This window comes from Babylonia areolata, chromosome 23, assembly GCF_041734735.1.
Source record: "Babylonia areolata isolate BAREFJ2019XMU chromosome 23, ASM4173473v1, whole genome shotgun sequence".
NCBI classification, from domain to species: domain Eukaryota; kingdom Metazoa; phylum Mollusca; class Gastropoda; order Neogastropoda; family Buccinidae; genus Babylonia; species Babylonia areolata.
The window spans coordinates 16547244-16562949 of NC_134898.1; the positions used below are offsets into that span (position 1 = coordinate 16547244).

At 45.3% G+C, this 15706-nt stretch overlaps 1 protein-coding gene across 1 annotated transcript in view; it reads left to right on the forward strand.

The window, feature by feature from the left end:
• LOC143298298 (DNA polymerase theta-like) overlaps nucleotides 1-15706 on the forward strand; it is a 75376-nt gene that overhangs the window by 58725 nt on the left and 945 nt on the right. Inside the window, exons 24-29 of the mRNA XM_076611116.1 lie at nucleotides 2325-2463; nucleotides 4129-4320; nucleotides 8030-8214; nucleotides 10996-11107; nucleotides 11544-11668; nucleotides 13275-13410. Of these exons, the coding sequence (XP_076467231.1) occupies nucleotides 2325-2463; nucleotides 4129-4320; nucleotides 8030-8214; nucleotides 10996-11107; nucleotides 11544-11668; nucleotides 13275-13410 (889 nt within the window). The remainder of the gene's footprint in view (nucleotides 1-2324; nucleotides 2464-4128; nucleotides 4321-8029; nucleotides 8215-10995; nucleotides 11108-11543; nucleotides 11669-13274; nucleotides 13411-15706) is intronic.

The window sequence follows — 15706 nt, forward strand, 5'->3', positions numbered from 1 at the left end:
CACATCTTGCCTATCCCTTTTCCTGACAATGACATAATCGATGAGATGCCAATGCTTTGAGCGAGGGTGCATCCATGACGTCCTGTTACGGGTAGGGAGGCAGAAAACTGTGTTGGTTATCAGCAGTTCGTGCTCTGCACAGGTCTGAAGCAAAAGCAATCCATTTGGGTTGCAGTGGCCCACACTGTGCTTTCCAATCACTCCATCCCAGGAGATGTAGTCAGAGCCAACTCTAGCATTGAAGTCCCCAAGAATGATGAGCTTGTCTGCTTTAGGGATAGCAGCAATGACAGAGTGAAGGTCCTCGTAGAACTTCACCTTCACTTCATCTGGGTTGGTCATGGTTGGGGCGTAGGCACTGACAATGGTGAGGTGCTTCTGGCCAGATGCCAGTGGGAGTTTCATGGTCATAAGCCTATTGTTGACTCCCTTTGGGATTCCAGCTAGCTTGCTGACAAGTGCTGTTTTTACTGCAAAACCAACGCCAGCCTCACGTCGCTCTTCACTTCCTCGTCCACTCCAGAAGAAGGTGTAACCAGATCCCTGTTCACAGAGCTCGCCTTCGCCTGCAAGCCGAGTCTCACTCAAGGCTGCGATGTCAATGTTGTATCTGGCGAGTTCGGATGCAACTAGTGCCGTTCTCTTTTGGGGTCTGTCCGCGTTATCTCTGTCCAGGAGAGTCCTTATGTTCCAAGCACCAATGGTGAGAGGAACGATCCTTGTTTTTTTCTTTTCTTTCTTGTTGTTTCGACCGCTGATGTAGGGTCCCCGCCAGCCGCGGTATGCTGGCCAGGGTGATATGGAGCAGGCAGTTTTTAGGGCACCTTTTCTAGCCCCTTCCTCATGCCAGGGAGGTGAGCAGTGCATTCCTAAAGAGGGCTGCTCAGACGGCTGCCGAGCTCCATCGCTGCTCCTGTCGACGAAGAACGACCCTATGGCCTGAGCCGCCTGCGTGCAGGTCTGCGGCTGTGACTGCCAGTGTACCCACACTTGTTGTTTCGTCGCTCGCCTGTCGCCACAGGACTTGGGGGTGATGAAATGATGAAGGATGAAAGGTCATTTTGGATGACTGATGACTTGCGCCTATGAGTTTGTTTAAAGTGAAGAGGAGTTGCGCAACGTCGACCTCACACTCTCGTCCGGGTCCACCAATTTCCAGTGGCAAGACTAAGTCGAGACGACTGGAGGATGAGCACGGATGCAGTGGATGACCAAGATATCCTTTCAGTGTCTCATCTTGCTCTCTGTACTCCACAGTGCGTTGCTGTAACCGCCTTCCTCTCCATTGAACCGATAGGTTTCTTCCGCAGATTCTGCCGGATCCAGACTTCGCATGCATGGGTAGACACACCCCGGGGGCCAACTGCGTGTGGCATGCACACAGCACGGTGGAGCTAGATGGCCGTCGGTGGCTCTCCTGAGCCAACGCCCTTTTATGGATCTCCATAAGGGTGTCTAGCCACCCGCCTCACCAGTCCCGGAAGGGAGCGGTGGGAGTGCCGGTTTAGTCGCCGGCAACCCGACCCTGAACAGGTTGTACTGGATTACAGGTTACCAGTAGCAGATCTAATGACCTGACCTGACAATATTTTGAAAAGTATATATAATATATATATATATATATATATATATATCTTTTGTTTTTGCTTTTTTTAAATTTTATAATGACATTCCTCCTGTATGAAGCCTGCTCTTCCTGGGTTCTCAGGGTTCTTAAAAGTCCTTACATGTCCTGACATTTTGGAATTGCCAAGTAAGGCCCTACAAGTACTTAATTTTACACCAAGGTCTTTCCAGGGCCTTGCAACAGCAAAAAAAAAAAAAAAAGCAAAAAAAAAAGAGGAAGATGACACAGCAGATGATAAGGCTGCCTAGAAAAATTCATTTTTCATAATCTTATTTTGTGAGAAAGAATAGCCAGTGCTTGTTCGAGTCAGTACGAGCCATTAGAAATGCCAAGGACGTTTGCATTTGAGGATTGTTGGCTTAAGGAGGAAGAAGAATATGGGGACTGGCTGAAGAAAGGCTCAAAAGATAAGCATTAGATACGCACGATGTGCAGTTTGCCATATATCGCTAAGAGAAAATGGTTCTTGTACCTTCTTCTTCTTCTACTTGATTCGTGGGCTACTTGATTCGTGGGCTGCAACTCCCACGTTCACTCGTGTGTACACGAGTGGGCTTTTACGTGTATGACCGTTTTTACCCCGCCATGTAGGCAGCCATACTCTGTTTTCGGGGGGGTGTTCTTGTAACTAAGTCCTTACAAGGTCCTTACATGGCATAGCCTGAAGTCCCTGAGCACCCTGCTCTTCCGTTTGCAGAAGGGGAAGGTGTACAGTGAGGCGCTGGGCATGCACCGCATCTTCAGCGAGTGCCAGACGCACACGGCAACAGGGAGAGTCAGTCTGATGGAGCCCAACCTGCAGAACATCCCCAGGGACTTTGACATCCTCCTGCCAGGTGCACGAGTGTCAGAGAATGGGTTGAGGAGGATTCTGGTGGGGTGGGGGGAAGGGAAGGGAAGAGGAGGGGGTTGGGTGGGGGTGTGGAGGAGTTTGTGGTTTAGGAGTTGCAAGGAGGATGTTGTGTGTGTGTGTGTGTTCATGTGTGTGTGTGTGTGAGAAAGAGAGAGAGAGAAGGGGGACATAGTGTTAATCATGATTCAGAGGAGAGTTATGTGTGCGCTCGTGTGTGTGTGTGTGTGTGTGAGGGGGGCACAAAGTGTTAATCATGATTCATTGGGGAGTTGAGTTAAGAGTTGGGAGGAGGAGAATATCATGTGTGTTCATGTGTGTGTGTGTGTGAGGGGGTGAAGGGGCATGGGGGAGTTAATGGGGTTGGGAGGAGAATATTGTGTGTGTCTGTGGGAGGGGGGGGGGGGGGAGAGAGAGAGAAGTGGGGTCGGGCATGGAAGAGTTTGTAGGTAAGACTTAAAGAGGAGGTGAATATCAAAATTTGATGTTTTGCTTGTGTAAGGGGGGAAAGGGTATGGGGGGGGGGTTGTGGGTCAAGAGTTGGTTGGAGGATAGTAGTGTGTGTGTATGTGTGTGTGTGTGAGGGAAGAGAGGGAGAGGGCACGGAGAAGTTTGTGGGTTGAGTTGACTGGAGGAGAATATTGTGTGTGTATGTGTGAGGGGGAAAGGGTATTTGTATTTGTATTTCTTTTTATTACAACAGATTTCTCTGTGTGAAATTCGAGCTGCGTCGCTACACTACAGCGCCACCCTTTTTTTTGTGTGTTTTTTCCTGTGTGCAGTTTTATTTGTTTTTCCTATTGAAGTGGATTTTTCTACAGAATTTTGCCAGGAACAACCCTTTTGTTGCCGTGGGTTCTTTTACGTGCGCTAAGTGCATGCTGCACACGGGACCTTGGTTTATCGTCTCATCTGAATGACTAGTGTCCAGACCACCACTCAAGGTCTAGTGGAGGGGGAGAAAATATCGGCGGCTGAGCCGTGATTCGAACCAGCGCGCTCAGATTTTCTCGCTTCCTAAGCGGACGCGTTACCTCAAGGCCATCACTCCACTGCGAAGGGTTGGGGGTATGGAGGAATTCGTGGGTTCAGATTTGGGAGACGGAGAAGCAGATTATTGTTTGTATGTGTGAGAGAGAGAGAAAGAGTGAGTGAATGTGTGTATTTGTGTGTGTGTGAATGTGAGGTTTTATATATATATGATTGTATTTTGATTTACCTTCTGATGGGCGCAATAGCCAAGTGGTTAAAGCATTGGACTGTCAATCTGAGGGTCCCGGGTTCAAATCACGGTGACAGCGCCTGGTGGGTAAAGGGTGGAGATTTTTACGATCTCCCAGGTCAACAAATGTGCAGACCTGCTAGTGCCTGAACCCCCTTCGTGTGTATATGCAAGCAGAAGATCAAATACGCACGTTAAAGATCCTGTAATCCATGTCAGCGTTCGGTGGGTTATAGAAACAAGAACATACCCAGCATGCACACCCTGAAAACGGAGTATGACTGCCTACATGGCGGGGTAAAAACGGTCATACACGTAAAAGCCCACTCGTGTGTATACAAGTGAACGTGGGAGTTGCAGCCCACGAACGCAGAAGAAGATTTACCTTCTTTCTTAACTCAAGCATTTTCTGTTCACTTGACCCAACAGACGTCATCGGAGAGAGTCCCCCAGCCTTGCACGGCGGGTCCTCTCACCCTGCCAGCAAGGCTCGGGGGAAGGGAGGAAACTCTCGCCTGCAGGCAATGCGCGGCGCCATCCCGCAGACTGCCCATGTCAGCGACCCGGCCACGGCCACCCACATGGCCGTCAGCATGCGTCACGCTTTTGTCCCCTTTCCTGGTGAGTGTCTGGGTACTTCCCTCCTCCTCCCCCATCCCCTCAGTAGGGGATAATAACATACCTCTGCACATGAAAAAAAACAACAACACATAGATGTGTATCTATACACCAAGATAATACTACAAATTGCAGGTATGGACGATGGGCGCAATAGCCGAGTGGTTAAAGCGTTGGACTGTCAGTCTGAGGGTCCCGGGTTCGAATCATAGTGACGGCGCCTGGTGGTTGAAGGGTGGAGATTTTTATGATCTCCCAGGTCAACATATGTGCAGACCTGCTAGTGCCTGAACCCCCTTCGTGTGTATATGCAAGCAGAAGATCAAATACGCACGTTAAAGATCCCGTAATCCATGTCAGCGTTCGGTGGGTTATAGAAACAAAAACATACCCAGCATGCACACCGCCGAAAACGGAGTATGGCTGCCTACATGGCGGGGTAAAAACGGTCATACACGTAAAAGCCCACTCGTGTGCATACGAGTGAACGTGGGAGTTGCAGCCCACGAACGCAGAAGAAGAAGAAGAAGCAGGTATGGACACGCACACTCTCTCTCTCTCTCTCACACACACACACACACACACTCAACAAAAATACCCCATACATGCACACATGCGCAAACACACACACACACTTCTCAGCATACCTTTCGTCCCCTTTCCTGGTGAGGGTAGGGGCCTCCCCCCCATGCATGGGGCCGCTGTGGGTAGAATCATCTGACCTGACTTCTCAGCATACCTTTTGTCAGAACGAAGACCAACAGTACAGACACACATCTCTCTTTTTTTTTTTCTTTTTTTTTTGCCAAGTTGCAAAGACATGGAACAGACTCCCTCTACAGACAGATCTTTTTATTTTATTTTCAAGCCTCAGAGATTGAATGGAACAGACCCCTTCTGCCCCCATACAGACATAGATTTTTCTTAGACCCCTTCTGCCCCCATACAGACATAGATTTTTCTTTTTCTTTTCAAACCTCAAAGACATGGAACAGACACCCCCTTCCCCCCTCCCTCCCCCCTACAGACATAGATCTTTCTTTTCAAACCTCAAAGACATGGAACAGACACCCCCCCCCCAGCCCCCTCCCCTCCCTACAGACATAGATCTTTCTTTTTCTTTTCAAACCTCAAAGACATGTAACAAACAAGCCCCCCAAGCCCCCCCCACCCCCATACAGACATAGATCTTTCTTTTGTCTTGTCAAACCTCAAAGACATGGAACAGACAACCCCCCCCCCCCCCCCAAGCTCCCTCCCCCCCCCCCTACAGACACAGACCTCAAAGACATGGAACAGACACCCCCTCCCCCCTCCCTCCCCCCTACAGACATAGATCTTTCTTTTTCTTTTCAAACCTCAAAGACATGGAACAGACAACCCCCCCCCCCCACCCCCAGCCCCCTCCCTACAGACATAGATTTTTCTTTTCAAACCTCAAAGACATGGAACAGACACCCCTCCCCCCCCTCCCTCCCCCCTACAGACATAGATCTTTCTTTTTCTTTTCAAACCTCAAACACATGGAACAGACACCCACCCCCCCCTTCCCTCCCTACAGACATAGATCTTTCTTTTTCTTTTCAAACCTCAAACACATGGAACAGACACCCCCCCCCCCCCCCCCTTCCCTCCCTACAGACATAGATCTTTCTTTTTCTTTTCAAACCTCAAAGACATGGAACAGACCCTCCCCCCCCCACACACACACACACCTTCCCTCCCCCTACAGACACAGATCTTTCTTTTTCTTTTCAAGCCTCAAAGACATGGAACAGACCCCCCCCCCCCCCCCCCCCCCACACACACACACCTTCCCTCCCCCCTACAGACACAGATCTTTCTTTTTCTTTTCAAGCCTCAAAGACATGGAACAGACCCCCTCACCCCCCTAGCATCCCCCCCTTCCCCCCCTCCCCCCCCACACCCTCCCCATACAGACATAGATCTTTCTTTCTCTTTTCAAGCCCCAAAGACATTGATGGAACAGACATGGATGGAACAGATTCCCTGACAACCTCTGACACTGACTCCCTTGCGGCATGTCTTTTAAATCTGGCCTGACCTCAGCGTACCTTGTGTCAGAATGAAGACCCACAGTCAAAGGTCTTTTCCTTTTTTTGTTTTTCAAGCCTCAAAGACATAGAACAGACTCCCTGACAATGTCCCTTGACACGGACTCCCCTTGAGTCTTTTGAATCCGGCCTTACTTCTCAGCATACCTTGTGTCAGAACGAAGACCTGTACAGATATAGATCTTTTTTTTGTTTTTTTTTTTCACGCCTCAAAGACATGGAACAGACTCCCTGACAACCTCCCTTGATGCTGACTCCCTTGAGTCTTTTGAATCTGGCCGTGGAACTCCCCTCTTCTCGCCAGCGATATGCTTTACTGTGGAAATGTCCATCCAAACTCTTTTACATGTGGAATTTTGACAATGTCTGTATGCATACGTATGTGTATACATGTATGCATTCATGAATATGTCGTTTGTGTGTGTGTGTGTGAGAGTGTGTGTGGGGAGGGGGCAGGTATATATATATCATTAAATGTTTGAATGTATGTCGAAATGTATGTATGCATTGTGTTTATGTGTGTGCATAGTTTGCTGGGTGCATTTTGGTGTGAATATGTAGCATTGCTATGATTGATTGATTGATTGATATGGATACTTATATAGCGCCTATCCTCTGTTAGAGACCAAGGTCTAAGCGCTTTACGAACACGGGGTCATTGACACAACAGGCTGCCTACCTGGGTAGAGCTGACTGACGGCTGCCATAGGGCGCTCATCATTCGTTTCCTGTGTCATTCAATCATATGTCAGGCACACACACATGAGACACTCAGACAGACATGTAACATTTAACATGTTACATGTATGACCGTTTTGTTTATTTACCCTGCCATGTAGGCAGCCATACTCCATTTTCGGGGTTGTGTATACTGGTTATGTTCTTGGTTCCATAACCCACCGAACGCTGACATGGATTACAGGATCTTTAACGTGCGTGTTTGATCTTCTGCGTGCGTATACACACGAAGGGGGTTCAGGCACTAGTAGTTCAGCACATATGTTGACCTGGGAGATCAGAAAAATCTCCACATTTTACCCACCAGGCGCCACCAAGGTTCAAACCCGGGACCCTCAGATTGAAAGTCCAACGCTTTAACCATTGGACTATTATGTATAATGTCATGTGATTTGTAAAACACCCTAGAGCAGTTTTCTGGATACAGTGCTATATGCATCCATGATTATTATTATCATCCATAGATGTATGTGCATAGTGATCTTCAAATGACTTCACGTGCAGATGCAGATGACACTTTAAATATCACCATATGTTACGGCAGTAACAGACCCATTTTTATCTTTCAGAAAATAATGAAGAAATCAAATTTCATATGAGTTTTTCACTTTTTTTTCCCCTGATAATTATTTTGTATTTTTCTATTGTCTCAGTTAATTTGTAAATAAAGCAACCACATGTTGCAGACGATTTACACCTATTCTGACTTTTTGGGTTACACAGACCCACACTTTGTAAATACCAAAATAAGCCAAGACAAAAATGTGAACTGTTGTTTAGGGGGGGAAAAAGTTAGTTATCATTTGTTTTTTATCTCATTGATTTGTTTTGATTTTTTTTCTTATCCCTTTTTCTGTCATTATTTCCCGTCCTCCTCCCCTCAAAAAAAACAACAACAGGGGGAGTGATACTTGCAGCCGATTACTCACAGTTGGAGCTGCGTGTCATCGCTCACCTGTCAGGCGATGCCAAGCTCATCTCTGTACTGAACAACGATGGGGACGTGTTTAAACTGATCGCCGCCCAGTGGAAAAACACAGAGCCCGAAGCAGTGACAGCAGAAGAGAGACAGCACGCCAAACAGGTATGGAGGGTGGGAAGGGGGAAGGGGGGGGACCAGGCATAGACTCTTCTCAGCCCCCCCACCCCCAATTGGGATGCAGCCTTTTTTTTTACCCCTCGTTTTGGGGGAGGGAGGGGTGTGGGGGCGGGGGGGGTTGTTTTTTTGTGCTATCCCATCATCTGCCCCATTTCAATGACATTACTCACACGCCGCTCATTCCGAGTCACCCATGCACAGCCACACCCGGGTTCATCCATCACAGTCCCAGCGTCGGCAGTCCACAGGGAACCATCGATGTTAGGTTGCCAGGAGGCCACACACCAGAGGAGACCCTGCACTGCTGCTGAGTCACTTCAGTGGTTTTCAGTGGTGCCTGTTCTGATTTAGCTTACTTAGGACACCACCTACTAAGCCTCCTACTGATGACAATAATGGCTTAGTCGCGGAGCCAGACTGCGTGAGCGTCCCTCCCAGCGTGGAGACCGCCACCACATCCCTCCAACGCCGAACGGCAGTGCCCCTTGAATCTGCCGACACTGAAGACCTTGACAAGACTCACCCCAAGCACCGAAGTGGAGGGGTACCGAAATTGAGGTCACCATGACAGCAGGGCACCCTGTTGGTTTTTTACTCCAGGGACAAACCTGGCAAGCCCAGATTAACCCCAGGCATGGTTCGTTAGGGTCCTTACCAGTCCTTACAAATCCTGACATTTTTTCTATTCCCAAGTAAGGACTTGCAAGTGCTTGCATTGACAATGACATCAAGGTCTTTACAAGTCCTAATGTGAGCAAATAAGTCATTGGTCAAAACCGCTTTCAACAAATTACAGCACCAGTGCTAACACCCCCCTCTTACTATTCCTGAACTTCAGACCTTCTAGGCCTTCTTCCTAGGCCTCACCAATACAACAGACAATACTCCTGCTTGACTTTTTTTTGTTTGTTTTTTTTTGTTTTGTTTTTTTGTGAAATTGTGGTATCTCCATTTGCCATTACCGGTGCTTGTTCAGGTCAGCTCAAATCCTTGCCACGGTAGTGTGCATTTCTGGGTCGTTGGCTGAAAGAGGAAGAATATAGGGACTGGTTAACTCTCTCCATACGAACGGCGAAAGAGACGACGTTAACAGCGTTTCACCCCAATTACCATCATCAAAATATTGCAAGCTGAAGGCTCTTATACTGAAGAGGTGAATGTTGACAAAGAATACCACAATTCTGATGACGGAAGCTAAAGGTTGGGTCATTCAGACACCCACTGGACATCCGATGGGTCTGTGTAGAGGAGAAGAGAGGACTGGCCGTACTGAGTGAATTAATTAACTCACTCCAGATGAATAGTTCTCTCCCTTGCTTTTCCCTACAGACAACCCATTTGTTAGGGTTAGGAAAAATATCACAAAAAATACAAAACATGAAGTAACTGAATGAAACTCACTGCACTTGACCCACTGACCCCTCTCCTCACGTCGTGTGAATGCCCATCCCCCTCCCTCTTCACTGCTCTCAGAAGCTGAGTCACTATCAGTACCTTCTTGCTGGTTGCTTTCTTCACTGCAGATACTTTATTCAACGTCTTCATCATCCTCGTTGATGTCGAAACTTTCAGTTTGAAGCATTTCAATCACTTCAGCAGCAGTAAAAGCTGCTGTCGTGATCTAGTTTGCTCCAAACATTTCCACTTTTATCACCTGCGACGCCATTTTCGATACGTATGCAGATTAGCTTGTCGTGTGGGGTCCTGAACTCACTGGCTCACTGTGGAGTGTGTTGTTACGAAATCTCATGAAGAAACTTTCCATTCGACCCTTGATACGTTTGCAATGCCCAGTGTAGTTGCAATTGTTATGCTACCACATGAAGAAAACGTGGAAAAATTTTTAATTGTCGAAACCGCTATAGCGTTCCGTCGTCCGGAACGCAACCTTACATCAGGAACGCTATAGCATTCCATCATCCGGAGTGAGTTTGAGAATAATGTGCAGTTTGCAAGATATCACTTCATTTGTCTTTGATGAGCGAAGGTCCTTACAGAATGAGGAAATGGTCCAGATAAGTCCTTACAAGGTCCTTTATATGGCGTAATCTAAAGTCCCTTGGAATCTTGCCAGGTCTGTACAGATAAGTCTGGAACAATCTTGAAGGGAGGAGTGGGAGGGGGGGTGTACACATACCTCACACCACTTTTTGCAGTTGATATGTGGGTCATCCTAGGCTAGCTTGAAATGACCCCTGGGAGTAAATGTGACCCAGTTAGAATCATTACAGGCTATCAAAATAGAACTCGCCCATGTTTGCTGTTTTTTGGAGGGGGGGGGGGGGGATAGTTTGAGGCTGTTACACTGGGGTTCTTTCATCATGAACAGCCCCCCTCCCACCGCCCCCATCTTCTGGAAAATTTGTGCTAGAAATTTCCTCATTTCTTTCGCTCTCTTTGTTTTGTTTCTGCTTGATTTTCTTTCTTCACTATTAGCTGTAGTGTAGCGACGCACTCTCCCAGGGGAGAGCAGCCCAAATTTCACACAGAGAAATCTGTTGTGATAAAAAAAAAAAAATAAAAATAAATAATAATAACAACAAATACAAATCTGCTCTCTTTTTTTTCTGCCTTCCCACTTTATTCCCCTTTTCTTCATTTTTTTTTTTTTTTTTTTATCCAGCAAGCCATGACATTTTTTCCCCCTTTCTTTTCTGCGCCTGTGCTGTTTGCGCCTGTCAAGCATGTAACCTGTTTGCTTGCTCAGCTTATCATGTGACCACAGTGTGTTGGTTGTTTTTGGTTTTTTTTTCCCCTGTGTCGTAGATATGTTACGGCATGCTGTACGGCATCGGCCCCAAAGCCCTGGGCGAGCAGATTGGGGTGGACGAGAATGATGCTGTAGTCTTTATGGAGTCCTTCAAGGCCAAGTACACTGGTACAGTCTGCTGTGTGTGTGTGTGTGTGCTTGTTCTTTTCACTGTAAGTGATAACAGATGAGGAGAATTGAGGGAGAAAAACTGCTGGAGAGGGTGGGGGAGGGGGGGGGGGGGGGAGTCATTTTTCGTGCAGTTTCAGAAAATGTCTTATTTTCAAGTCTGGTATTACACACTGAAAATAACTTGGCAATATTTTGTTTTGAAAAAAAAATATATATATATATATATTGAGGTAACAATCTATATTTGTCTTATCCTTGTACTTTCACCGATAGAAAATTTAATTTCTTCTGCTTTTTTTGTTTTTGTCTTGATATTATTGTGAGAGTGGTAGTGAGTGTCCATAGCATTATGAAGAACTGTCTTTTTTTTTTTTTAAGTAGCTTATATAACAGCAAATGTAGGACCCAGGTTAGACTGACTGTGATCGTACAGGCATGCGTAGCTACCTGCGTAAAACGGTGGAGCGTTGTCGTGAGAGTGGCTACGTGATGACGGTCACTGGACGAAGGCGCTACCTGCCTGCCATCAAGGACACCAACCCCCATGCCCGGGCCCAGGTAACAGACTGCCTTGTTTTGCTGACAAACAGGATCCTATAAAGCCTGGGGGGGGAGAGAAAAGAAAAAGAGAGAAAGGAAATGAAAATGTTTGCACAACTACAGACATATTCATGAACATGCACCATACAGCATGCCGTAACATATCGATGACATTCATGCAGCATGCCGTAACATATCTATGACATTCATGCCACCATACAGCATGCCGTAACATATCTATGACATTCATGCCACCATACAGCATGCCGTAACATATCTATGACATTCATGCCACCATACAGCATGCCGTAACATATCTATGACATTCATGCCACCATACAGCATTCCGTAACATATCTTTGACATTCATGCACCATACAGCATGCCATAACACATCTATGACATTCATGCACCATACAGCATTCCATAACATATCTGACATTCATGCACCATACAGCATGCCGTAACATATCTATGACATTCATGCCACCATACAGCATGCCATAACACATCTATGACATTCATGCACCATACAGCATTCTGTAACATATCTATGACATTCATGCACCATACAGCATTCCGTAACATATCTATGACATTCATGCACCATACAGCAGACCGTAACATATCTATGACATTCATACAGCATTCCCATAACATATCTATGACATTCATGCCACCATACAGCATGCCGTAACATATCTATGACATTCATGCACCATACAGCTAACATATCTGTGACATTCATGCCACCATACAGCATGCCGTAACATATCTATGACATTCATGCCACCATACAGCATGCCGTAACATATCTATGACATTCATGCACCATACAGCATTCCGTAACATATCTATGGCATTCATGAGTTGGCTCTTCACAAGGGGTGAAACTCAGGTGCATGTTGCTCCGTGTTAAATCAGTTTGGTTTTTTTTCCCCCTCTCATATGAACAGAATTGCTGGTGTTTAATTGAATCACGGTTTGATGTATCTTTGTGTTGAAGAATTGTCTGTTATGCCCTACCAGCTGCGCTTTGTCTATATTAGGAGATGATAGAGTTGTTCATTTATGTTCTGACGGGCGCAACAGCCGAATGGTTAAAGCGTTGGGACTTTCAATCTGAGGGTCCCAGGTTCAAATCTCAGTAACGGCGCCTGGTGGGTAAAGGGTGGAGATTTTTCCGATCTCCCAGGTCAACGTTATGTGCAGACCTGCCAGTGCCTGAACCCCCTTCGTGTGTATACGCACGCAGAAGATCAAATACGCACGTTAAAGAACCTGTAATCCATGTCAGCGTTCGGTGGGTTATGGAAACAAGAACATACCCAGCATGCACACCCCCGAAAACGGAGTACGGCTGCCAACATAGAAACGGTCATACATGTGAAATGTTAAATGTTACATGTTTGTCTGAGTGTGTATGTGTGCGTGCCTGACATCTGATTGAACGACACAGGAAACGATTGATGAGCGCCCAATGGCAGCCATCAGTCGGCTCTACCCAGGTAGGCAGCCTGTTGTGTAAATGACCCCGTATATGTAAAGCGCCTAGAGCTTGGTCTCCGATCGAGGCTAGGCGCTATATAAGTATCCCATATCAATCAGTCAATCAATGTTTCAGGCAGAGAGACAGGCAGTGAACACGACAGTGCAGGGCTCAGCGGCAGACATAGTGAAGGCCGCGATGAATGCCATCGACAGGGAGCTGGCTCAGGCGTTCCCTGACACCCGTTTCCCCCACAGACATTGCCACGCAGGTACGTGAGTGAGTTCCTGTGGTGATAACAGCTGTGATGCTTGATTGAGTAGGATGATACTACTAGACATGTGAGAAAATCCTGGGTTTTTTTTTTTCTTTTAATAACAAAAAAACAAACAAATCTGCAACATTTTCACAGGAACTGTACAATATTCTCTTCTGTCTCTGGTTTATTAATAACTATGATAATAAAGCTAATATTTGGTACTTGTGTGAAGTCCCACCACAGTGGGTTCTAAGTGCCTCTTAAGAAATAATACACATATAATAGTACACAGTGGAATACAAGATCACACGAAGACATATATATATATATATATAGAGAGAGAGAGAGAGAGAGATCCCTTGCAATTGGCCCCCATAGGCCTTGACTTATCGTTTTAAAATGCAGATTTTAAAACAATTTTACGTTTCTTTTATCTTTTTGCCTGGGTTTTCTTGCCATGTTCTGCTCAAGCTGGTTATTGAGAGACATTTTCTTTTTTGGTAATTTCTCCTTGCTTGAGTAGTGGTTTCTCTCTGATTCGCAGTCAAGAGCGGGTAGGTACCAAGCCCGATGAGCACTTCCCAAGTGCGAAACAGCTGTCGCTTGCTGTGTAAATCAACTTTCCTTTTGGAGGTACTTAGGACCAACATGGGCAAATGAGAGCTTTTCAAACCACCACCCACCCCAATTCACAAATACAGTTTTAAAGGTTAAAGAATTAACCAAGACTGTTTTTTGGTGTGTTCTCCATTCCATTATATAAATACAAAGACATGTGGGCCTGGATTTAATATATATATATATATATATATATATATATATATATATAAGAACAACAAAATTCCCAGAATGCAGGAGTGTTGCTCTCCCCCTTCGCCAGTTTGAATGGTGGTCTGGGTGCTCGTAGTTCTGGGTGAGACGATAAACCGAGGTCTCACGTACAGCATGCATGAAACACATGTAAGAGAGAACCCGTAACAGCAAGGGGTTTTCCCCTGGCAAAATCATGTAGAATAGTCCAATCTAACAGCAGAACAAATGAACTGCAAGACAGGAAAAAAATGGGTGGCACTGTCCTCTGGCGATGCACTTTCCCTGGGGAAGAGCTGTCTGAATTTCACATACAGAAATCTGTTGTGACAAAAAGTAGCATAATATTTTTGTGATTTGATATTATTTGTCCTTCACCAGTTAAGTCAAAACTGCTTTAATATGTCTTAAATCACACAGCCCTTTTAATGTTTTTCTTTTCGCAATGTTGTGTCGATAATTTGCTTGAATATATGTGAACATAGGTGATGTCACTTTTGTTCTTCATTCCTTAATATTGTATAAATATTCCAGATACAAAAGTAGGCGGGGGGGGGAAGATAAAGACCAAAAGAGGAATGGGAGGTGAATGCTAGGTTTCTTCTACTAATTTTTATTGGGTTTTTTTTTTTTTTGGGGGGGGGGGGGGGGGGTTGTTGTTGTTTTTCGTCTGTCTAATTATTCATTTATCTATGTATCCTGTTTCTTTTCTTTTTTCATCTTTTTTATTGACTCACTTTTGTAAACAATATTGCACCTCTGGGATGGGCACAAAAAAATAAAAAAATGAAGCCTAATTATATGCAAACTGCATTTACTGTTATATTTATATTTTTTGTATTCTCTAAACTTGGCACTTTGATCTGATATTCTGACCCAACAACAAGAGCAGTCATTATTATCATTTTTTGTTCAAACAGGAACTTCTTTTGCTAAGCATGGAAGTTTTATTTATTTTGCAAATGTTTGGTGCAGACAGTAAAAAAGGGAAATTACTCTGTAATTAATGCTAGGGGACTTAATTTGCTTTAAACTGATCTTTCTGATCTTAAACATTACATTTTGAAATTATACTCAATACATAAAAAGCTTGGATTTTTTTTAAAGTGTATCACAAGTGCGTCTTAAAGGCCTTGTTTGTAAATGTTCCTGGTATTCATGTGATAACTGACATAATTACAACGGCAATTGTCATTCTTTGGTGTATTTGATACTATACTCTATTATCTTTAATATACGATCCTTTTTTCTTTTTTTTTAAGTATTACAATACCATACTTTTTTCTTCTTTTTTTTAATAGTTTTTTTAGGTGTAATTAATTGTCAGTCATGTCCACCCATTCCGAACAACAGAGGAAGCAACTGCTGTCCTGACTATCTGGGCTAGGATTTGAAATCAGTGGAGTGTGTCTTCCCAAGCTGCATCCCCACTGTTTCAGCCTAGAGTGTTTTAGGACTGGTCTGCATAAAGGATGGTCCCTAAACACCACCTAGCCCC